Source organism: Tupaia chinensis, unplaced genomic scaffold, assembly GCF_000334495.1.
Source record: "Tupaia chinensis unplaced genomic scaffold, TupChi_1.0 Scaffold000050_1, whole genome shotgun sequence".
Classification (NCBI taxonomy): domain Eukaryota; kingdom Metazoa; phylum Chordata; class Mammalia; order Scandentia; family Tupaiidae; genus Tupaia; species Tupaia belangeri.
Window position 1 is genome coordinate 1044648 of NW_006159508.1, and position 24823 is coordinate 1069470.

The 24823-nt window shown below is 39.0% G+C and overlaps 1 protein-coding gene across 12 annotated transcripts in view; it reads right to left on the reverse strand.

The window, feature by feature from the left end:
• SLC8A1 (solute carrier family 8 member A1) overlaps nucleotides 1-24823 on the reverse strand; it is a 441932-nt gene that overhangs the window by 336263 nt on the left and 80846 nt on the right. For 6 of the 12 annotated variants that reach the window (XM_006141300.1, XM_006141298.1, XM_027775240.1 and 3 more), the window contains exon 2: nucleotides 11540-13371. In XM_006141300.1, coding sequence (XP_006141362.1) covers nucleotides 11540-13338 — 1799 coding nt within the window. In that variant the 5' untranslated portion in view covers nucleotides 13339-13371. The remainder of the gene's footprint in view (nucleotides 1-11539; nucleotides 13372-24823) is intronic. The other 6 variants (XM_006141295.2, XM_006141303.1, XM_006141302.1 and 3 more) reach the window with 1 other exon arrangement.

Sequence of the window (24823 nt, forward strand, 5' to 3'; positions counted from 1 at the left end):
ACACATACACACCCACACACCCACACAACACCCACAGGGACTTTACAACTTTGAGGTTTTTTTTTTTTTTAATTGCACCCTAAGAATTAAACTCTAGGTAAATATGTATATAGTAAACACATGAAGTCACAAAACTAGTTTTTCCCTACTTCACATTCCTGAGTTCATTACTGCTGTGAAAATGAATCAGATTTTAATTGCTCCCAATCTCTACTCTTGTGGCGTCCATCACAGAAAGCAGCTAAGGAATGACAAGAGCCATCTGGGATGCCAACAGGTAGAGAGTGAGAGTGTGTAGTCCTCTACTGGGAAAAAACAGGTATGCATGTGGGTTACTGCTGCCAGCAGTGGCCAACATGGACCTGGCAGCTCATCATCATTCTCAGCCTCAATACCAGTAGCAAGAGTTCCATCAGGAGGCACTGGGGAGAGAATGACGCTAAGGAAGGTACAGAGAAACTTCAGGTGACTACACATCCAGTCACCCTGTTATACAACTGAACAAACATTTGTACCTCCATCTCCTTGAGTGGAGATGAGGTTCAGTGTTGCAGAGGTTAGGTCTTAACCAACAATATCATCCTAGCACCTTGCAAGAAACTGGACACATGTGGGGACTTACGGAGTATTTACTGAAAGCAAGTAACAGTGACTAGGAGGTCAAGCCTAACGGAACTCATAAGCTACTTCTGGCTCCTCAAACATACTCAGGCACAGATACTTGATTTCAGGGGCAAAGCTGCTGTCTAGTTTTAAGAAGCAGCTTGAGTGAGCCCTATTTCTACTTCCTTACTTTTATACTGTCTTCTGTTTGCTTGAGCAAGAGTCTGGACTAATTCCAATCTTCACTTCATTTTAGTAATACCTAAAATCTAATCAGAGCTGTATATTCTTGGTCTCTGTCCTTTTGTCTGCTTCACTTCTTCTCTTATCCCTCTTTCTCTGCCTACCCTCTCCTTACTGACCCTGTCTCCACCTCCCTTGCTCTTTTTCCCTCCCTCTCTTCCTATTCAGTCCCAGGCACGCAGATATACCTTCAACTAAATAGCTCAATTTTAAAAACAATGTTAAGACTGTAACATTTCATGTACAAGAAGAAAAGCTGACTGTACAACTTTGAATTTTTTTAATTGCACCCTAAAAATTAAACTCTATGTAAATAGGACCTGATTTTATTTTTCCATTTTTGGAAGAGGATAAATAATAAATGTCTGTGTGTGAGTGTGTGTGTGTGTGTGTGTGTGTGTGTGTGTAAGAGAAATGTTCTTTGCTGAAGGGGAACAGTTGGAAGTTTCCTTAAAGAACAATTGTATTTACCAACATATTGCCAGTGGGTTTCCTCCAAGAAGATCAATAATTTGCTTACAAAAGTTGAAAAATAAAACTACTTTGTTCAAAACAAATTTGTTTTAGATACACTTGAACACTGATTCTGTGTAAGATGTTTGTACGATGTCATTGAAAAGTCATCTGATTTCAGGTAGAATCTTTTTTCTTATTATTCATGTCCTCTAGAGAGAATATAATCAAAAGGAAGAATGACTTAGAATTGGACTTTTTTAAAAGTATTATCTTACTTCATTGATTATCATCATTATTATTTGTTTAAATTGACTAGAGAGAGACAGTGAGATATAAAAGGAAAGTAAGAAAGCAAGCCTCCAGGTCCAGGATTCAAACTGTGGTTGACCACGTGGGAGTCCAGCACTCTATCCACCACACCACCTGCTGGCCCCTAGATTTAGACTTAAAAAAATTTATCTATAAATTCTATTTGGTGTGGAGGTTAAAATTGTAATTTTTGTATTAGACAAACTACCATGAAGATCACTTATTTTAAGAAAGTTCCTTAATCAATTATTCTTACTGAGCTCTTTTCCTGCCGCCTCCGAGTCGCGCGGAGGCTGAGGCTCGGGTGCGTTCAAGATTCGGCTCCAGGGAACAGCAGTTGAAGTAATGGCTATATCGCTGGACTCCCATGTAATTGACTGCGGTTCGCGTCCCGGACCCGGTGGCTTAAAACTCACGCTTGGCACGTGTGCGTGCGTGCCCAAGATCCCAAGAGGAGAATGGAGGAGAAGGGATTGCAGCGTGGCCATCCCCCCTGGGGGGTGATTTCTCACTTTCTGTCTCTCTGTCTCTCTGGCGAGTGCACGCGCCCTATAGCAAAAAAAAAAAAAAAAACCTCTCCAAGATTCGGCTCCACCCGTAATCCATCACCATGGACGAGGAAAGCATTGCTGCTGGAGGTGTAATGGGCGTTAATACTGCTTTACAAGACGTGCTGAAGATCACCGTCAACCACGATGGCCTAGCATGTGGAATTCGCAAAGCCGCCAAAGCCTTAGACAAGCGCCAAGCCCACCTGTGTGTGCTTGCATCCAACCGTGATGAACCTATGTATGTCAAATGAAAGGAATCTCAGGCCAAGGATGTCATTGAAGAGAACTTCAAATGCAAGAAATGAAGAGAGAATAAAAATCGGCTCGTGGAAAAAAAAAAAAAAAGTCTTACTGTTAATCACCTTGAACACCAGAGAATATAACTTTTTAAATTTCTTGGTAGTACTGACACAAGGTGAAGAGCAGCCCTGAAACTCTCTGTTGTCATTAATTTACATTGTATTTTTAACCTATTTAAGAAAAAAAAGAGAGAGAGAGACCAAGAAATTACTATTTTTAAGCATGGAGAAAAGTTACATTCATCATTTAGCCATATAAGGAGAGTAAATGCCACAGGCCTAGTACAGGCAATGGCAGAGAGCTAATAATAAAGAAGTTTATTTTTTTTTTAAATTTAGGAACAAGGAGAAATAAATTCTGTAAGAAAGAAAAAGAAATAAACAGACAATAATTGGATAGGCCCGATACATGGATGAATTATAGCATTAAACACTTCTCGAACTTGGTTACTCATGGCTTTTCTAGGTTAATGAAAAGTGAAGAGTGAAGGTGCAATGTGGTCAATGTATGTGAAAAAATTCCAGAAAATATAAATGACTATTCTAGTTCCTCCTCTTTTGAGGTGCACAAGCATGCATGCGTTGCAGTAGTACCATATGCTCTTAAAAAAGTCATGTACCATATGCTCTTAAAAAAGATACAAAAGAGAAACAACTTCTAGTGCTACAGTGCCGGATTTATAGTCAGTCAGTCTTTCTGCTAAATTTTATTAATAGATCCACTCTTAGCTGTGTGATCAGAGAAAATTAATAAAGCCTCGATTTCTTCTTTCATAAAATGAGTATAACCATGCGACCAACTTAATATGGTGGTAAGGATTAAGTCACATTAGAATTATTTTTTTAAAAAAGCATGAACATTCACTCTCAATAAATGTTAACATTATCAATATTCTCACCATCACTGCCACTATTATTACAACACCCCTGCTATTGCCACCAACAATAATCCTGCACCACTACTGCCACATCCAGAATCACCTATACACAACCACCACTGCCATCATGTCCAGAACCATCACTATCACTACTAAATCCAGAACCACAACCATTACCACCACATCCAGAACTACCAACAACTACCACCACATCCAAAAACACTACCACCACAACCATCACTACAACCACTACTGCTATATTCAAAACCATCACCTCAAACTACCACCACCACTCGTGGCTCCACCACTACCATCACCATCACCATCACCACCACCAGCACATCCCAAACCCACCACCACCCTTAATATCACCATTACCTATACTGTTCCCACCATCATCACCTCCACCACTACCACTGCCATTCTCATTTTACAGGTGAGATAGCTGACTTAAAGCTTAAGTTTAACTTTCTGAAAGTCACAAAGCTATTAGGGAACAAAGATGGAGCTCAGAATCCAAACTGAAAGTCAATTCTCCTAAGTCTGTCTTTATCTCAAGAAGTCTAACATAGAAAAATGGGTGGACTTGGGTTCAAAGTTTCAAGATACCTAGAACCCCAGATAACTCTTTCTTAAGTGTTAAAATAAAAACAGAAAATTAAATCCAGAAAATATCCTAAAGTATTTCATTGGTATTTTAGTTACTGGCTATACTAACATCCCTCCTCCCACACCCTTATTACTCTGGTATTGCAGCCTGAAAGGCAAAGGACTGAAGTTCTGCTTTGGCTCTGTTCTTGCCCCTTGCCTCCATATCACTCAATTGTCACCAAAGAATACAAAGCCTATTCCCATAATGACCTTCTGGAGATATTGTAAAAAAAGAAAGAAAATGTCATTGAGAGTACCAAGTCCTCAGGAGAAAGGCAGGAAATGAAAAGAAATTATTTATTTAGCCTGGCTCTGTAGTGAGACAGCTGTAAAGGCCTGTGGAAAAAAAGGCCTTGGCTGGCTCAACCTTTGGCAAATAGATGGGTATTACGTAGGTGGTGTGTCAAGCCAAGAAAGGAAGCAAAGGAGGTTGTTTCCTATAGTTTTGTACCATACGTTGAACACTTAGTTTCCCTCCCAAGACCTTCTGGACACTATGACTACCAAGGCAAAAATAGCAAAGCAATGTGGGAAGCTAGCAGTTAAAGTCTGAGTGCTCAATCAGCACCTCACACTGGGTGCCCTTTCAACTGGCTGAGGTAGTTACAAAGATTATCTCTAGGCCCAGGCACAGGAGCACAATCAGGTGCATACTGAACTGCAGTACTTAGAGTCACATGGCCGACCAGGTTTAGATCCCCAGCTGACATGAAAACACACATGGGGCACAATGCATGGGACACCCAAATCCTGATTTGCTGAAGGGCTGAAGGAACGAGATGATGACATGATGACAACCTGTCAAGGATGCCTCTCTCTCGTGCAGCAGGTGTGCATATCCCCTCTGTCATTAAGAAAAAGGCAAAAGAAAAAAACATATCTTTAGTGCCACTAAATTCAGCTGTCTTCTCATCCTCTCTTGCGTGCTGGCCCAGAACCACTTCTGCTCTACTGCTGCAAGCATAATACATGTTGCACGGCATTGGTATTGTCACAGAGGGCAAAGAGCTTTGGATCCCAAAGAGTAAATCTTCTACGATCACATTTCAGTAGCTATGACAGGACACGAGGGGCATAATTTTAAGGAAAACCTCTACAGTTCCTATGATATTAGAATAGTGCCCATGGACAACTTTTTACACCTCTACTAACAAGGAAAGAGCAAAATAAGAGAGAGCAAATAAAGCTTGAGGGTGTTATACCCTCAAGGATGCTGCACATAAATAAATATGCTAAATCTCCTTCCCCGGGGTACTAGTGTCCTCAAGAAAGAAAATCTCTTCTCAGCTCACAACTGAGTGTAAAACCTGCTTAGGTGTTCCAAGATGGTGGCAGTATACCTATAACTCTGAGAAAATGCAGTGAAGAGTAGGTGGTAAATTGGGTTAAGGATTAAGGTAAATTGAAATTCTTTTTTTTTTTTTTTTTTGCTACAGGGCACATCTGCGTACCAGAGAGAAAAAAGGCAATTATGCTCCACAACTCCAGGAGATAACCATGCTGCAATCCCCTTCTCTTCCATTCTCCTTTCAGGACTTTGAGCATACACACACATGTACCTAGTGTGAGTTTCAGGTTGTTGGATCCAGGACTCAAACCTCAATCAACTACGTGGGAGTCCAGTGACATAACCATTATGCCATTCACTGGTCCCGGTAAGTTGAAACTCCTACACTGTGGACTAAGTTACAAAGAGCAAGATAAAATACTTATAATATTTTACTAGAAATTTTGTAAGTTTGTAAATTATCTTAAAAGGTCTACTTTTGTTTTCACACTTTCTATACAAAAAGGGCTCCAAAAACAATGGTTCTTTATATAAATACCCTCATAATGATTTAAAATTGCATGGAAGAAAGAGGAAAAAAGAAAGAAAGAAAGAAAGAAAGAAAGAAAGAAAGAAAGAAAGAAAGAAAGAAAGAAAATAAATGAAGAAAAATAAAATAAAATAGAAGAAAATAAACCTGTACTGAATCTTTCACTAACGTTGACAATTATCTTATTTATTGAAATGACTCGTAATCTCTCGTTTACTGATGTGACTTCATCTAAAAATGCACGTTCCATCTTTCTTTCCAGTGATGCCTCTGTCCTTCAAAAACAAATGCAAACAGCTTATCCAAAATTAAGTTTTCCCTTATAGCTTATTGGATATATTCATAATGATGCATGTGCTTCACAAAACTGCATTATCTCACTATCTCCTAATCTAGAGTGTAAGGATATTTTTTTTTGGGGGGGAGAGGTTTTGTTTTTGTTTTTTGTTTTTCTGTTTTTTGCTATACTCGCCAGAAAGACAGAGAGAGACAGAGAGACAGAAAGCGAGAAATCACCCCCCAGGGGGGATGGCCACACTGCAATCCCTTCTCCTCCATTCTCCTCTCGGGATCTTGGGCATGCACACACACGCGCCCAGTGTGAGTTTAAGCCACCTGGTCCGGGACATGAACTGAGGTCGATTACATGGGAGTCCAGCAACATAGCCATTACACCAACTGCTAATCCCAAGTGTAAGGATTTTTAAAAATTATATCTTTCAAAATTTTACATGCTTTTAAACTATTAAAATGATTGACACATGATACTTTATATTGACATAAACTATTATAGGTAATGTGCTAACAAGAAGTTTGGATGAAACTATTTTTGGCATTTTAAAGAATTTCTGCTCTCCTGGATAATTTTTTCACACTGGAGAAGATATTTATCTCTTTTTTTCAGAGCCAAACCACATGTAGTATCATCTGCACACGTAAATTACAACTACAAGATGTTTTTATAAGTGCATATGTTTTTTGAATGCATAAGTATTATAAAAATATGATGGGGTAGGTGCCAACAACATTTATAAGTTTTAATTCAGTACTGCCAGGAGCCTACATTGATTATGAACAGAAAGGTTGTTTACCAGATTGCCACATTTGCTGTTGTAATCTCATTTCCCAGTGTTAATTAGAGTTTGGGAGTTATACATAGTTATGTAAAGAAATTTTGCTGTAGCAAATGAGATTTCATAATTTAGACTCAATAAAGTGTTTCAGGTCTTTTTTCTGAGTTATTATTCAAGACTATTATTATTTATTTTCCTTAATTTTTTAAAAGAAATAATTAATTTTATTATGTTTAAAAATTTCTATAGGGAACATGCACTCACCAGAGAGAGAATGAGAGAGAGAGAGAGTGAGAGAAAGTGAGAAAGCAAGCCACTAGGTCCAGGATTCAGACAGTGGTATGCCATGTGGGATTCTAGTGCCTTAACCACCACACCAACTGCTGGCCCCAGCATATCTAATAAGCCAGTGATTTCTAACTCACACTTGAAGGCCCAAGAGCTGTTTCTCTTGAGGTGTTTTTGCATATAATTTTTCCTAGTTAATGAAGTTATAACCGTCCTTGAAAATGTAATAGTTGTTTAAACATTAATTCTGGATGGACTCTTGGTTTAATACATTATGTGGTGGTGGGGCTGGCAGGTGGCATGGTGGTTAAGGGCTCTGGGCTCCTACATGGCTAACCATGGTTTGATTCCCGGACCTGGTGGCTTGCTTTCTCACCTTCCATCTCTCTCTCTCTCTCTCTCTGCTCTTGCTCTGTTCCTATCTGGTCAAATAAAAAAATAAATAAAATAGATAAAGTTAAATAAAATAATTCTTGGTTGGAACCCCAAGTAAACTGATTAACTAGGTAATATAGCCTATAAACATTCCAACTTACATACTTTGTTGTTTTCAACTCTATGTAAATATATAATAGTAAACATGTATGATTCTTTGAATTGTCTTCCCCAAATGCTATTACTACTAGTCTATAACTAAGTAATTAAATTTGATTTGTAGCTACATTAATTAACCTTATCACTTTCTTGTACAGTTAGACCTCAGAAAACAAAATAATATTCTATTATAATTATTGCCACTAACCTAGCATATTAGAGAACAATAATTAGCAGCATTTCAGATTTGCAGATATCATCTACCAAACCACAAATTGAATTAGCATAGTCTTCATTTATTTTTTATTAGCTGTTGAAAGTCAGGATTAATTGGCATGGTTTTATTTGCTATTGACTGAGTTTATCCAAAAGCATGTGCTAGCTATAATTTTATCTACTTACTGGACTTTTGCATTGTAATTTAAATATGTTTTGCTGAGAAATTATTTTAGGAGAGGGTACAAGCACCTTTTATCACTTATTAGAATTTTTCTCAAAAATACATTTTGATCTTGAAATAGTCAAATTGAAATAATTCAACTCATGTAAGAATATGAATCAATAGGCACAGACATTCTTATGCATTTAATGACTTTTAGTATAAAAATCAGGAATCCATCTTGTTCTTGAAATCAAAGAATCAACACAGCTAATACTGTCTCTAAGTCTGCATCCCTGATCAGATTGGACTCTACTTCTATTTTGGTTTATGGTTCCTTGAAATTAGATAATATTTAAGACCAGGATTTGGGACCAGTAGTTGCCATAATGGTTACCTTGCTGGACTCCCACACAGTCCACCACGGTTCAAGTCCCAGACCTGGCAGCATAAAGCTCATGCCAGGCACATGTGTGTGTGTGTGTGCCCAAGATCCCAAGAGGAGACTAGAGAAGGGATTGTGGCATGGCCATCCCCCCAATGAGTGATTTCTCGCTTTCTATTTCTCTGTCTTTCTGTCTCTCTGGCAAGTGCACTCACCCTATAGCAACAAAAATACCTTTCTAAAAAAAGTTAAAAGACCCAGATTTTCCAGGATTCTCTCTATGGTACTCTGGAAAGAGTCACAAATTCTACCTTCACATACAGCATTAAACAACAAAAGTTTTTCAAAGTACTTAATAAAGTTCAGTAGTGTCAACAACTCTGTCTCTATAGTGTAGCTTTTGAAGAAAGTCATCTCTCAAAATTGACTATGGAACTGGATGAGATATAAATTCATTCATAACGATAAGTTCGGTTGTGTCTATGTAATTCAAAATCATGCATGATGACAAACTTCCTTTTCCTTTTATCTGACTATTTGGACCTAGCATTGGAGATACCCACCAAAGGAAAATAGATCCTTTTTATTAAAGGAGGAAGAGAATCAAGGTGAAAAAGAAAGCATGTAAGACATACAAAAATGGAAAATTATCTGTTGATAATACTGTGTATGATAGTATTTTTAACTGGACTACTGTGCACTTTATTTATGTAATGATATACAGTGGCTAAATGTATAAAGATAAAGAAATAAAAATTAAAAAATAAATAATTTTTGAAAGACTAATGGTTTCTAAACCACTAAGAGGCCAGTGTAACTTTCTCCAAATACATTTTTCTGGAAACACTATGTTTGAATCCTTGATATTTAAGAGTAAGTCCCAATTATATGAACAAATGCATGCAAACTATAGACCTGTTACACATCCTGTCAGTAAAACTATGAAATCAAGATGAAAGCCCTTTAAAATTAAAACTATATAAATAAAAAAAAAAGTCTCTTTACAACTTCATTCCACTTATAAAGAAAATGCTTGGACATTTTTAAATTTTCACACTTCAGCTTAGCAAATAAGGCACAGTGAGAATTTTATAGACAGGAATTGGTGATCTATCTAGAACATCCCTAACAATATGTATACAGAAATGGCATCTATTCTTACCAATTTCACCAACTTTACCAATTGTTAGCAATTCTCAGAAGAAATCTAAATTTCTAAAGGGTTAGTTTGGCAATATTCCTTCCTTAGCAAAAGTAAAATCAATTTAATTGCAGAGGATAACTGTTCTCATTGAAGCTTGGCAGAGTAAATTATTCCATCAAATCACTGTCAATCTATTTTCTTTTTTAATCCTTATTTTTCTGCTCTACCTTGTGCCACCCAAAAGAAGGCTATTTCTCTATGGGTTGGTAAAAGTTCTAAACAGTAGAATAGATAGGGCAAGTCTGCCTCTTAATTAAACAAGTACAGGTTCATGGTTCTTAAGAGAAAGCAAGACCAAATGTTCCTGACAAAACATCCTAAGTTAAATAAACAAGACACAATTTAGTTATATTTAAAGACTACCCTTGTGAGTTCATTTAATAACATGAAAAACACCTTTAATAGCATGCCATTCACTTTTACACAGATTACAAATGCTTCCTGATGCAGGAAGATTCCATAACTGATATGATTAGACAACACAATGAGAATTAAAGTTTTTATGTGCTATCCTGGGCAAGATCACATGCAATTCAAGACCTTTGAAAAAACTCTTTCTTAGGTGTGTATATTAATTTACTACTATAGTAGTCTCTCCTTATCTGTGGAGTATACATACCAAGACTCCTCACCCTATTTATGTGTGCCAGAAACCACAAGGTTGTGTGTGTGTGTGTGTGTGTGTGTGTGTGTGTGTGTGTGTGTGTAGGGTTGTCTGCAAAGTCATGATGCATTTTTGCATAGAAAAACAAAGAAAAATACGTCATGACTTTCCCGACATATATATGCACACACACATACACACACTATGATACATATCATATGATAAAGTTTAATTTATAAATTAGGCACAGTAAGAGAGTAACAACTAATAATGAAATTTAAAAATTATAACAATACGTTGCAATGAAAGTTATACGAATGGGTACAGCATTACTGTAAAGTGCCAACAGAAAGAGTAAAACGTTCTCCACGTATATTTTCCTCTGACCTATTGCCATCAACTAGGATGTTTGGGAAGAATCTCTTTTCTCTCCTCATCACTACATCAGTAGAGTAAAAACACTTGTTTAACCACGTAAAGTAACACCACACTGGAGCTAAGTAAGAGCCGTAGGGCTTTTCCCACTTTGGCAAAAAACCCAAGAAGCAAGATTGGTCATTAAGTGATAATTAAGCATTAGCATTTAGGCAGAAACATTCTTATATTGTCACAAAAACAATGTTAGATAAAACCCACAGCATTATTTCCAGCCAGATTTTGAGCCAGGAAATTCTTTTCAGAGGTGTTTCCTTTTTGGGTTTTCCCAATTTGTAATAAAATTAGAGATCTATCAGCAATAAGATTTTAAATATTATGTTTTAAATATTACTTTCTATGTAAGCTATATGATTCAAAATAGAATACAAAATTTTCAACCCATCTTAACTGATCTGATAAATTGTGCCCCAAGAGTCAAATTAGCATGGTCTGAAATATACTTAAAATTTGTAATAGTACCAGCCACACTAGCACACTGGTAGACACAGGCTGAGGCCACATGGGAAGCTTGATTTTAGTTTCCTGCCCTCCTTAAAAGTCAGGAACAGTGGCACATGCCCGTGAGGAGGACTGAGATATCAAGAGACTCTACCTTTTAAAAAAAAAGGCCAAAGTACAAAAGTAAAAATAAAATCTTGATATCAAATCTCTGTATAGAGCATATTGATCAGTAGCACTCAGGTGAGGACTAATATTTAGAAAGTGGTCTTATATAATAACTATTCTGTTCATTGTAAACCATTGATTTAAAAAAAAAAACTAATTCACACATTCACATCCATATACACTCTCAGACACACATACACATATGTATAAGAAAAACTTACACAATTTCATCATTCTGGAATTCCAGCTCTCCACACGTGTCCTCAAAGTCCTCCCCTCCACCTCTGGCAGTTCCTTCGATGGTTTTGTAGGGAACGATAACATTTCCTCGAGCTCCAGATGTTCTCAATACTTTCACTTCCATGATGCCAATGCTCTCACTCACATGGGTCACGGGTTCCTCAAAAGTAAAGATGCCTGCGTGGTCATCATCAAAAATAGTCACGGTGGCAGTGCAGGGAGACCCGAGGCAAGCAAGCGTAGAAACATGATTGGCTTCTAGTATGCCATCTTCTGAAGCTTCAGAAGATACCCTGACATTACTGAGATGCACAAGAAAATTTTCATCCTCCTCAAAGATATCATCATCGATGATGCCAACTCGGATTTCCTTCTGGGTCTCACCAGGCTTAAAGACCACAGTCCCTTCAGTAAATTCATAATCAGACCCAGCATTGGCTGTGCCATCCTCTGTTCTGAAGTCAACGAACACAGTGTTGGTCAAATCCCCACCTCTGCGGATGATGGTCAGGGCCACAGTACCACAGTTCTCCAGACACTGGTATGTCCCTTGTTCAAAAAAGATCTTACTAACAGGGTCATTTTCAGCCACTTCTGTGTTGACCTCATGCATGCTGACAGCCTTCCTTGCTTGGTCAGCGGCATGCCTCTTCAAAATGTTGCCAGCTCCTGTCATCAGGCGAGTAGCTTGAATGCGGTAAAATGCTCTACTTTTTTGCTGCTGACTTAGGACCTGGTAGTTAGCTAATTCAATTAATTGCTCTATTTCTTTATCTGGATGCTTCTGCTTAAGTTCTTTCAGAATCCTAGCCATTTCTCGCCTAGCCTCTTCATCATCTTGGTCCCTCTCATCAACCTCCAGAACCAGAGCTCCATCTAAGAAATTGTCAACATGAGAATTGACCACCTTCCCATCCATTTCAATTTCCGTCTTGGAAGATGGCCTGTCACCTTCATGTTCAATAATCATTCCCCTCTGCTTGCCAGCCCGATACTTCTTGTAGACATACTTGTAAAATAGAAGCCTCCTATCTGCCACCCAAGCAAACACCACACAGATGGGGAAGAAGAAGAAAGTAAGTAAACCTTCCCAGACCTCCACAACACCAGGGGAGATGACAGACAAAATAATGTAAAGCCAGGTGTAGGCAAAGATGCTCCAGGCTGCCGTCACAAAGAACACACGCAAATGCTTGATCTTCCTTGTCTCTCCATCAGGGACCACATACACACAAAGTGCAATAATGATGAACATATTAAATGCAGCACTTCCCACGATGGTGCTAGGACCCAGGTCTCCTGCAGTGAAGTTATGGCCACACACTTCAATGACTGAAAGGAGAATTTCAGGAGCAGAAGATCCCAAGGCCATCAAGGTCAGGTTAGAAACGGTCTCGTTCCAGATCCTCACAGTCGTCTTGGTGGTCTCTCCATTAGGTTTCTTTATGGTTATTTCTTTTTCTTGAGATGTGATGACTTCTATAGAGGACATGAAGCGGTCGGCTATGATAGAGACTCCAAGAAACATGTAGACCATGGCCACGAAGTACACAGTAGCTCTAGCAATTTTGTCCCCAAAAGAAGGGTCTTGGGGTTCCCAAATGGGTAAAATCACCCCTTTTTTACAGTAATAGGACCCAGTACATTCACCAGTTGCATTTCCTTCTCCTTCCATTTCCGTCTCAGCATTTATATGGTCCACATGGGAAAATAAAAGAGCCACAATGGCTAACAGATGAAATCCCATGGAAAAGGTGGGTGAGAGACTTAATCGCAGCATTTTGTACAATGAGCTTCCAACTGTCACAACCTACTGGTAAAAATAAGATGGGGAAAGAGGGTAGAGGGAAAAAAAATTGCATTATTAGAGCCACATCCCAAAGCATGATTAATTACGTATTTCTATTATTATTTGCAAAAATCTGTTTATATTTGAGCACCACAAAAATCTACGGTGAATCATTATTCTAAGAATCCATCAGTGATTAAGCAATCCTTTGTAAAGTTTACAACTTAAGCTCTCTGTTTGTGAATTTTCTACATGTAGTTTTCATTCACTGAACAGGATCCACAGTTGACTTACTGGAAATGAAAAGTTCAATTATAGGCTTGCCTTATTAAGTACACATTTATGCATGCTAATACCCAACAAGATAAAAAAAAAATCAAAACACTTCTGAAGCATTAATATCCTTCTTATTGCTAAAGCAGATTTTCTTTTAAAATTTGGTTAGCAATACATCATCTTCCAGAAATTGTTTCATTGCTAAAAGCACCTTATTAAGATTAATGTTTTTGAAATGCAAACTCTGAAACATCCCACCAACACAAGCCATGATGATGTGATTGTGTTCAATTCTGGAGTTTACCCTATACTGTGTTTCATGAAATCATGTCCTATTATTCCACACTTACTTGGAAGGATAGAAAAGTCTCCAAGATTGCCTGCTATTAAATCTCAGTTGTGGCCCAGCCTCCATGGTAGTTAGTAGCTTACTGAACTGTGGTGCTGGAAGCCTCTCGGCTGACCACAGGTTCAGATCCCCAGCTCAGTCATCTTGAAACACATCTGACATCCACATGTGTCCAAGATCCTGCTGAGTTGGAGGACTGAGGAGGGGATTGTAGTGTGACAAATCCTATTGAGGGTGATTCTCTCTCTCCCTCTGTGCACACATATACACTATCATTAATAAAACAAAGAAAGTTGGGTTTATTTTAAAATCTCAATAGTATTTGTTGAGAGGGAAAAAAATCTGCTTTAATGCAGTATTTCCGCACATTAAGTACAGTTTTTAAAAGCATATTCTGATGAGAGCACATTTCCTCCTAATTTCCAGCAAGTGCAGGTCTCCTGATACATTAGCAGCTGGGCATCTGGTTCTTCCAGCATAGTTATTCACATCTGTGTACAGAGACTGCTTTAGAATCTGCAGGCTATTCACAACAGGGAAGGGAGATAACCAGGCCCAGGCCTGGTTGTGTGTTAGGGCCTGGCAGACTGTGAAATCAGCCATAAAATGTTCCATCTTGGTGTCGGTTATACCTTCATACTTTCCATGGTCATTCTGAAACACACATCAGTTCTGTAGAGGGTTCAAGTGACCGAAAAATACAGAAGCAATAATTCCATCCAAATTAGTTCATGTGGCACAACCACAGTGACCACAAAGTATACCTATGAAAAAAAGCTGAGAGCAGTTAAGGGTATGGCAACAAAGTCACTGAGCTTTAGCATAAAGGCTGGTAAATAAAGCAGTAGACTGAGCCCCCATGGCCCTAAATTCAGGCACCAGCTCAAGCAAAACTCAGCACAGACCTTGTATCACCTCCAGGGCTTGGGGTAGTGTCAGTGGGGCACTGAAGTGCACAAAGGTCTGTTTCAATTCAGGGGAATTCTGATAAGGAAAGCTTTGCAAAAGGGACCAGTTATGACATCAGATAAAGCAGTAGTTGGAAGGGGTCTAAGTCAGAACTCAGTCTATGGACTGGAAAAAGTTAAAACAGGAGCTGGGTTAGAGGTTTTCATGGCTTTAAGCTGGCTGTGAGCTGCATTATATTCACCTGTGTTCCCAGGCTCTACTGAACATGGGCACCAGGGCCTAGGCGAAGCCCCTACCCAGCACATTCTGGCAGCTCTCAGAGATTCCACTATGCTCTAAAGCCCTTTTTAGCTACTCACTATCAAGAAATAAGCCTCTTTGACATTTTTCTCATACTAAAGATCAGTAGAGGGCTATAGCGGTAGACTTCCAGTCCAAGTAAAAGGCTAAAAAATAAACAAAACACATTTTCAACATATGCAAAAGATCATAGACAGCATGTTTGCTCAGTCACTGCAGGGCTTGAGTGGGTTATAGGGTCTCTGCAGAAAGAAGGTTACATTCAACCAGCATGCAAGAATTGTGGAAAATCTAACTCCAACTCCCTTATGCATCCATTTAGCCCATATATTTATGAACACACTATGTCTGCATTAGAATGACTTCCTGGCTCTCCCAGGTCCTGAGAATTCACCAATGAACAAAACACAGTCTGTCTACACCAGGCTTACAATCTAACAAAGAAGAAAAATAAATAAATAAATAGAAATGTTAGGTGGCAAAGAGTGTTATAGTGGGTTGGGGAAAGAAAACAACCTAAAGAGAACAGGGAGTTTGTGGGTGCCAGTGCACGCACATACATGGCACACATGACTTTATGTTGGATGGTTTAGGAAGGCGTCTCTGAGAAGGTAATACTTCAGGAAAGTCTTAAAAGATGCAGGGGGTCAAGCCTCATGGATACAGGCTAGAAGAGAACACCAAGCAAGTGGTCCTGATTAGAATATTGCTTGGCACAGTCTATAACCACAGAGAAAGCAGGGAGGCAAGAGGTTAATGAACCAAGAGGAGAGCAAGGCTCAGGAGTGGGGATGCAGTGGGATGGATCATGAGGTTACCGTGACTCTTGTGATCCGTCTGGATCCACTCATTGGGAATAATGTGGAAGTTATGGGGAGGTTCCTATCACATGTGATATGATCTTATTTTCCATTCAGAAGAATCCATTAGTTTCTGTGGAGAAAAGACTGTAGGGAGAAGGTAGCAACCAGTAGATAAGCTTTTGGCTATTGTAATAAAAAGTGATTTAGAAATGATCCCAATGCCTAGAAGACATACAAAATGGTAGAGAAGAGATCTGACATTTAAAGAGAAACATTTATAGTGACCCTCTTGGAAGACCTACAACTTAAAATGTCTGGAGGACCTCTAAGGATCAGAAAGGTTAAATATTTGTAATAAATAGCAGAGCCACACAAAAACACAGAAAAGAGTCAAACTTGTTTCTGTCTCTAAAATGAATATAATTAAATTAGTATAATTAACTACTTCCTTCAAATTACTACCACATCTTATCATTCTATTCTTCACATTTCAGCCATAATGAACTTCCTAAAATGCAGATCAATACTCTCACCCCTCTTAAAGCTCTTCAATGGTTGCCTACTGCCCTGAGGACAAACTCCCAACCTCTCAATAGGCTGTTTATGATATTTATGATCCAACCACTGAACACCAGAATACAGAAATTCTTTTACATTCCCTGAACAAAACAGCACTTTCTTACCTCCAAACCTCTGCAGATTGTTTTGTCTGTGCCTGAAACTATTTGTTTTCTCCTTCATAGAAACAACTTTCAAAATAGCACTACGGCAAATAATAGTCAATTGCCAGAGAGAATAACAACACTAGATTCCATTCTTAAACACTGCAGTACACACCATGCTAAATTCTTTATGTGTATCAATTATATCTAATATTTCTAATAATGACGATTACTGTGTTACACAGCTCACGATGTTTCTATTTCTGTTATAGTTCACATGAACAGCAACCTCTGGAGCTGTGCAATGTACCTTGCCCTAAAAACATATGTTAAGTATTATTATGTACTAGGCATTATTAGCCCATTTTGGATGTGGGATAACTGAGAGGAAGACAGATTAAATCATTGTAGAAATGTATACATGAACTCCTGAACTAAGATTCAAATCCTGGTCTGTTTCCCAGACTGATATAATTGGTTATCCCATTATTTCATCCCTAAATGTGTGAAGTAATCTTAGAGAATGATTAGACTTAGGTTTGGACAAGTCCATTGGAAAGCCTCTTGGCTTCAATATAGGATTAGGAGGCTGCAGTTAGCAAAAGTCTTGAGGAAGGTTTCCAACAGCCTGGCTTTTATCTTATGGAATAGAACTCAAACAGACTTGCACCAATAACTATGGTGTAACATGTGAGCTGGCATGTTCCTAGAGAGAGCTGTCCTTCACTCTCTGGTCATTTAGCAATTGCCTGGCAACCTCTCCTTTCACGCACTGTTAGGATGATCTCTCAGGGCAACCAAGAATAAGCCCTGCGCTCCATCCCTGCCCTAGCCTACATCTCATAATATGTTCTTAGCTGAAAGTGTATTAAGTGTATAAAGGGAGATGGATTAGTATAAATCCATCATCACTATTAAAGAAAAAGCAGAGGGACTTCTGAGGTTAACTAAAAGCATCACAATTATACTCAAAAAGGAGACAAAATTATAATTTGTGAAATCAATTGGACACGAAACACTGATGTAACTTATTGGCAATGAAGCAACTGCACAAACTCTCTGGAATTCAATTTCTTTCTTTATTAAATTACTACCAAACCAAATGCATGTGAGAATATGTGATAGGTATTATTTAAATATGAGTTCCTTCTTTATCCTTTTGTCTCTTTTCTGTTATGGTCTTTCTCTCATCATGAGAGTCCAACAGTTCTACCTAACCCACCTTGTCTTGCTCTCAAATATGTATTTCCATAAAAATTAATCAGGAAGAGGGACCAGCAGTTAGCATAATGACTATGTCGCTGGACTCCCACGTGGCCGATTGCGGTGTGCATCCAGGATCCGGTGGCTTAAAACTCATGCCGGGCACGTATGCGTGCGTGTCCAAGATCCCAAGAGGAGAACGGAGGAGAAGGGATTGCAGCATGGCCATCCCCCCTGGGGGGTGATTTCCTGCTTTCTGTCTCTCTGTCTCTCTCTGTCTGGCTGGCAAGCGTACGCGCCCTATAGCAAAAAACCTCTCAAAAAAAAATTAATCAGGAAGATAAGAATAAAGGCTGCATGGGACCGGCAGATGATTTAATGGTTATATTCCTGGACTCCCATGTCGTTGACAGTGGTTCAAGTCCTGGACCCTGTGGCTTAAAACATGCTGGACGTATGTGCATTTGTGTCCAAAATCCAAAGAGGAAAATGGAGAAGAAGGGATTGCGGCATGGCCATCCCCCTTTGGAGGGTGATTTCTTTCTTTCTGTCTCTCTCTGTTTCTCCAGTGAGCACACGCACCCTATAATAAAAGTCTCTCTTAAAACATTTTTTTTTAATTTAAAAATTAAGGCCGTAAATATTTTGGTTTGCTGCCTGGATTCCTTACCATTTTTGTTTGTTTGTTTGTCTCTTGAGAGCGAGATTTTGCTCTACGACAGGTGCACTCACTGGAGAGACAGAGGGAGACGGAGAGACACAGAAAGCGAAAACTCACTCCTCAGGGGGAATGGACATGCTGCAATCCCTTTTCCTCCATTTTCCTCTTGAGATTTTGGGCATGTATGCACACACATCCAGCATGAATTTGAAGCAGCCAGGTCCAGGATTCAAACCATGGCAGACCACTTAGGAGTCTAGCACCTTAACCACTATGCCACCTGTCAACCCCTCCTTATATTCTTGATCTATTGAACTCTGGAACAAGGGATAGGCTGATTTTTATGATGGATTCACATCAACTCATGTCTATGGTCAGTGCTCACTTAGGAATAACCATTACATCATCCAAATGAGTCTCTATGACAGAGGTATCAAGAATAGCAACTTGTCTTCTGCTCACTATTTATTTTGAAACAAAACAGACAATCCCATTCCCTATAGAGACAGACCTGAATGACACTTCAAAGGGTGATGAATAGATATGTAGCTGGGAGCATTCCAGTGCTGAAGGGAGAGGACATAATATAAGGAGTAGAAGCACATACCTCCAAAACAGATCTTTATCAAACTGCCTTCACAAAAGGTGAGGAAGAGCCTTTAAGCAAAGAGGTCTGAAGAGTATTTAGTGGAATGCCCACCACCTGCTGGAAACTGTAGATGGTTCTGAATATCAAGGAGGAGAGACTCAGAGAAAAGGAACAGGATGGCATTCCCAATAGTCTAGTGTATTGGATAGCCTTATCACATTCCGTTGATTGGTAGCTGGGGTTATTCCAAGGAACTCCCTGACTTGCCTTCATTAGGACCTGGAATTCCCTTCTCTGTAATTCTTGCTGACTGAGAGTTTCAAAGCTAAGCTATTAATCTGTTTCTAAGGCAACATTAAAGCAAACATAAATCCTTACCCACTACTGAGACAACACTTAAATTGCTTCAGAACAAAGAGATGATGCCTGAGGATGAAGGCTCTTACCTGACCATCCCACTAGAGTACAAATTACTGCCATGGCCCCCAACTTCAGGCTATCAGAACATGGCTAGAGGTCAAGAAGCAACTTGGTTTCCACAGTTATTTTCTGCAAGTACCTTGCTCTTTTTTTCAAAGAGTTTCCTTCCTTCTGTTTGATAAATTAAGACAGGTCCTATAGGGGGCAGGTTGTGAGGGGCTCATGCTCTCCAGCCTAAACTCAAAAAACTGGAGTCAGGATCCTGCCTCATTATCAATAAACGTCTATTTACATTTTTCAGCAAAGGAAGCAATTGGGGCAAGGGTCAGGTAATATGGCCAAAATCAGAAAGATGAATTTAGGATTTAAGATAACAGAGTTGTTGAAAAGTCATGAGATGCACCTGTTTTGGGTCCCTTCCCCTGCTTTAGTTTTCTACATAACAAGAATTCTTACATGGCATATGATTTATCCAGAGATTCTGTTTCATCTGCATTTGAAAATGCTCTCTATGGAAAATGGAGGCATCCTGGGATGAGCAGTAGTCAGTATTGCATTGAAAAGCCAATGGGAGTGTTAGTTGGAGGAGAGAAAACACATGATTGAGGTTCATTAGCAAAGAATCTCAGGTTGAAAACAACTTGATCTCCAGCATAAAGAGAAGACCCAAGGCCCTGATATTTCCCCAGCAGTCCTGGCTTGCTAATATTTATCTGTTTTATTGAGAAGGACCTAAAATTTTGGACATCCTCAAGGAAGCTTACCTTCCCCTTCTTTTATTACAATTAAAAGAGAGTTTGTCAACAATCACCTCCACTGTAGAGGCCCTATGCAAGGGAAAGCAGACCAGGAAATTTAAACTTAAATGCATTAATTTCACATGCTAACATGGAAATATAGGTAGAAAGAAGAAAAGCAGAGAAGATATCTTCTAATTTAAAAATTCAGAGGGAGGATGCTCTGATAAGCTTGGGCTCTATATGAAGCCAGACAGGACTGTTCTCCAATTCATTATGCCTGGGTCACAGAGCAGGGTTTAAGGGTCTCACTATGGGTCACTGAGAGCAATAATGACTGAAATCATTGACTGAAATTTGTTTTGTCACATGTGCTGTACTAATTGCTCTGCATTCAATATCGCTGACCTTTCTGACCACATTGCGAGGAAGTATCATCATTTTCCTTTTTCAACTGAGAAAATTAATGGTTCATGAAAGTAAGTTGACTGAAGTCATAGAGACTTAAAGGACAGAACTAGGATTTGAATCCAGGCACTTTGCATTATTATACCTAATGTTTCCCAAAATGATAAGAACTTTTTCTTCATTTTTATTTATTTCATATTTTTTCCTGCTTTTTAAATTTTGCTATAGGGAGCATATACTCACCAGAGAGAGACAAAGGCAGAGGGAGAAAAAAAGTGGGAAAGCACCCCTTAGAGGGGATAACCACACCACAAGCTCTTCTCCTCCATTCTATTCTCAGGATTTGGGGCACACACACACATACCTAGCATGTTTTTCAAGCCAGCAGGTCTGCAACTAAAACCATTCAGTAGGTAGTGTGGATCCAACTGCCTTAACCACCATGCCATCTAGCTGGCCCCCTTTTTCCTTAGTTTTTAATACACAGATTGACAATACTGTTTCTTTAGGGACAAAGAGCTCCATATTTGGTACACAGAATAGATTAACCTTCTATTCTGTCCCTCTTTCCCCCCTGAATATACATGTATGGCTTGCATTATCTCATTAACGACCTTACATGTATTCTGCTCCTGTCTCATGCCTCCTCATTGTCCCCCTCCCTCCACACGTAACAGTTTTTTAAGCACTTATTTATCACGTAGAAAAGGGAGATCATCAGCTACAGTATGAGGTCTGAAATCACTCTAAAGTCATGTAATAAACAAGAGGTATTCCCATTTGGTCAGAGAAAAGAAAACAGAGAGACAAATACTAGCAGTGAGCAAGCACAATGACAATAAAGAAGAGAATGCTCAATGGGTGGTAGCCAGGGACACTGATAAATAATTTTGCCATAACAACTTAGTTAATACCAATAAATTATTATTTGGGGGGGGGGACCAGCAGTTGGCGTAATGGCTATGTCGCTGGACTCCCACGTAGTCGACTGCAGTTCAAGTCCTGGACCCGGTGGCTTAAACTCACACTGGGCACGTGTGTGTGCATGCCCAAGATCCTGAGAGAATAGAGGAGAAGGGATTGCAATGTGGCCATCCCCCCTGGGGGATGATTTCTCACTTTCTGTCTCTCTGTCTCTCTCTGTCTTTCTGGCGAGCACACGCGCCCTGTAGCAAAAAAACTCTCAAAAAAAAAAAAAAGATTATTTTTTCAAGAATCTCAGTGAAGCTTACAAATGTACTGTCTTGGAGATCAAGACATTTCTTTTTTTAATTTTCACACTGGTAAATAATCCAAAGAAATGCAAGAATATGACATTCATTTATGGTTTATATCTGCCAAGCTTTTCTTAACCATTCATAGGTGCCAGACACTGTTTTACAAACATGAGCAAGATAAGATATATCTCCAAAGAAGCTCACATTCTTGTTCCCTTTCTGGACAATAAATTCTTCCATTAGTACAGAATCAAAAAAGAGAAGAGTTTCCTAGCATTTAGACAGTGGCATTGAACACTCAAGTGGACTGCCTAGTTCCCAGGATAATGCACCCAGATCTGGGGTTAATACAACCAGGGTTCAAGAATCCTCAGACTGCTCAGACTATGGTCCTGCAATCAAGAGGTGTCCAGTGTAAAAAGCTCCTGGAGGCAGATCCTTGTAGCATCTCCTCTGTATACTGCGATTCTTTCAGGGGCTTCCTGATGGACAATGCTAACTATTTGAGATAATAATTTGTTCACCACTAACCCTGAATAGAAAGAGTAACCTTTATTTGATGTAAAACCTTATGTACTGAAAAAGAATGAGGTCATATGCGTGTTTTCATATCTAGGTCACCAAGAAAGATTTCTTGACTAAAAATATTTTACCCACTAGATTATTGACATTTAACCTTAAGAAATCTATATAGGGGAAAAGGAAAAAAGCAAAACAGTCAAGGGACACAAAAATGGAAAATTATTTGTTGATGGTAATATGTATGATGACCTCTTTAACTGTACTAATATACAAGTGTATTCCTACTGGGAAAATTCATTTTATAACGAATATGATGCTATACAACAGTTGAATGTATAAGAAAGAAAGAAAAGAAGAAAAAGAAAAGAAATCTACATACACCGTGAACCCCACTTATATTTCTAGTTCTGGTGCTAGAGGACACTTCGTTTATTCCTCAGGAATCTACTGATTCACCTGTATGTACAAGGCACCATAACAGACACTGTGGGGATTACAAAGATAATTAACACATGATGCTTACACTTAATGAATTTGCACTCTCCAAGCAATAGTTACTGCAATGACCAGTCATAGTAGAACGGATATGGAAAATGCCATAAAAGGGGGGGATTAAAAAGACAATAAAAGCTGAGGAGAATGAGAAAACATTCCAGAAGGAAACAGTGAAGTGAATACAGACAAAGAAATGCTTCTCCAAATTTAGTCTTTCTAAGAATCACCTGAAGAACTCACTGGGTATGCAGTAGGTCTAAAGAAAAACTCTCCTTTTATGAGCAGGAGATTCTGCTCCATCTCTTGAGAAGCCCTGGTGTAAAGGGTAGAACTGAGTAGATGGGTGTAACTGGGCATGGAGCAGGTTTAGCAAACAGGAGAGCAGAGCACTTACATAAGGCACTTGAAGGAAGGTAGAGCCTGAAAATCACAAGATAACTGTGTTCTGTTAACAGAAAGACAGTAAAGTGAAAAAGTCGATCAGGTGGGCTTTTACACATATTTTAACTCTGGGATGGATTAAAATATGAAGCCACTTAGCGACTGTGCATCTCAGAGGTGGGGGACTGGCGAGCAGAGGAGAGTAGATCCTGACAAGAGATCAATGAGCCCCCCAAAAGATTAAAGCACTGCAAATAATTTATGAAATACCCACTTCATCACTTTCTTGTAGGTTAGCTCTACCTTCTCCAGGCAGAAAGTCAAAGATTGCTGAGACATTACATTGACATATGACAGATATTCAGAGAAGCTGAAGTCTTTAGAGACCTGCCCAGTTTCCACACACAAGCCCAGTACAGGAAGAGAATGTAAATGCCAAACTGCAAGCCTCGGTAAGTGAGGAAAGCTGCACTCTTTAAATTACAGGTTCTGTATGGGGCATCACCTATGGTCCGTCTTCACTTCAACTGAAGAGAAAATCTTTGCAGGCACTCTGTTTTCTAGTATACCACTTAGCACTGGAGATGTTTAATGTAGGGTCCGATTTCAAGTTGTGTGATAGAAACATCCACAATGTCTCTCTCTTTTTTTCTTTCTTCCTTTCTTTCTTCCTTCCTTCTTTCCTTCCTTTCTTTCATCTTTTCTCTTTTTAATCTTTTTAAACAAGGAAAACACTCATTATATGAGCTGAAGCTGGTGAATTTTATCAGCTTTTTCCCTGAGTCATTAAGTTTCACCTTCAAGAAGATAGCTTTTCAGGAGATGAAACCCCATCAACTTGAGGTTTATAAGTCATTTAAATTTTCCTGCATAGTCTCAAATAACAGTCCTTAAAACAATGACATGCTCTTTAAAAGAGCAGAAGTAGGAAAATAATGCTCACTTGATGGTGACCTTTCATCAATACTCTGTGCTAAGATTGTCACACTATGCCAGCATCTCCACTCCTATATTTGAGGGCCATTATTGAGTAAAATAAGGGGTAGTTGACCACAAGCACTATAATTCAGCAACAATTGATATGATAAGTGACACCCAAAACGATTAAATGACTAATGGGTGGATAGCATACACAGCATGCATACACTGGACAAAGGGATATTTCACATCCCAGGTGAGGAGGGAGTAGAATGGCACAAGATTTAATTCCACTACTCAGAAGCAAGCAATGTAAAACTTATGAATTGTTTACTTCTGGAACCTTCTATTTAATGTATCTGGACTATAGTTGGCATCAGGTTTGTGAAACTGCAGAAAACAGAATGATGGATGCCCGTGTCTGTAATAGGACTTCTCTCAGACCTACTTTCTTAGATATGCTGGGTACAGGATCATGTTTAGAAAATACTGATAGTGAATTCTGTTGTTTATATGAGTCTGCTCCCCTCTGAGGTCAGAGCCATGTAACTGCAGCTAACTGTATTCTACCACATAGATGGGCAGATGTGTTAGATGAAAAGGTCACTGGTCTCAGGGCCAGAAGA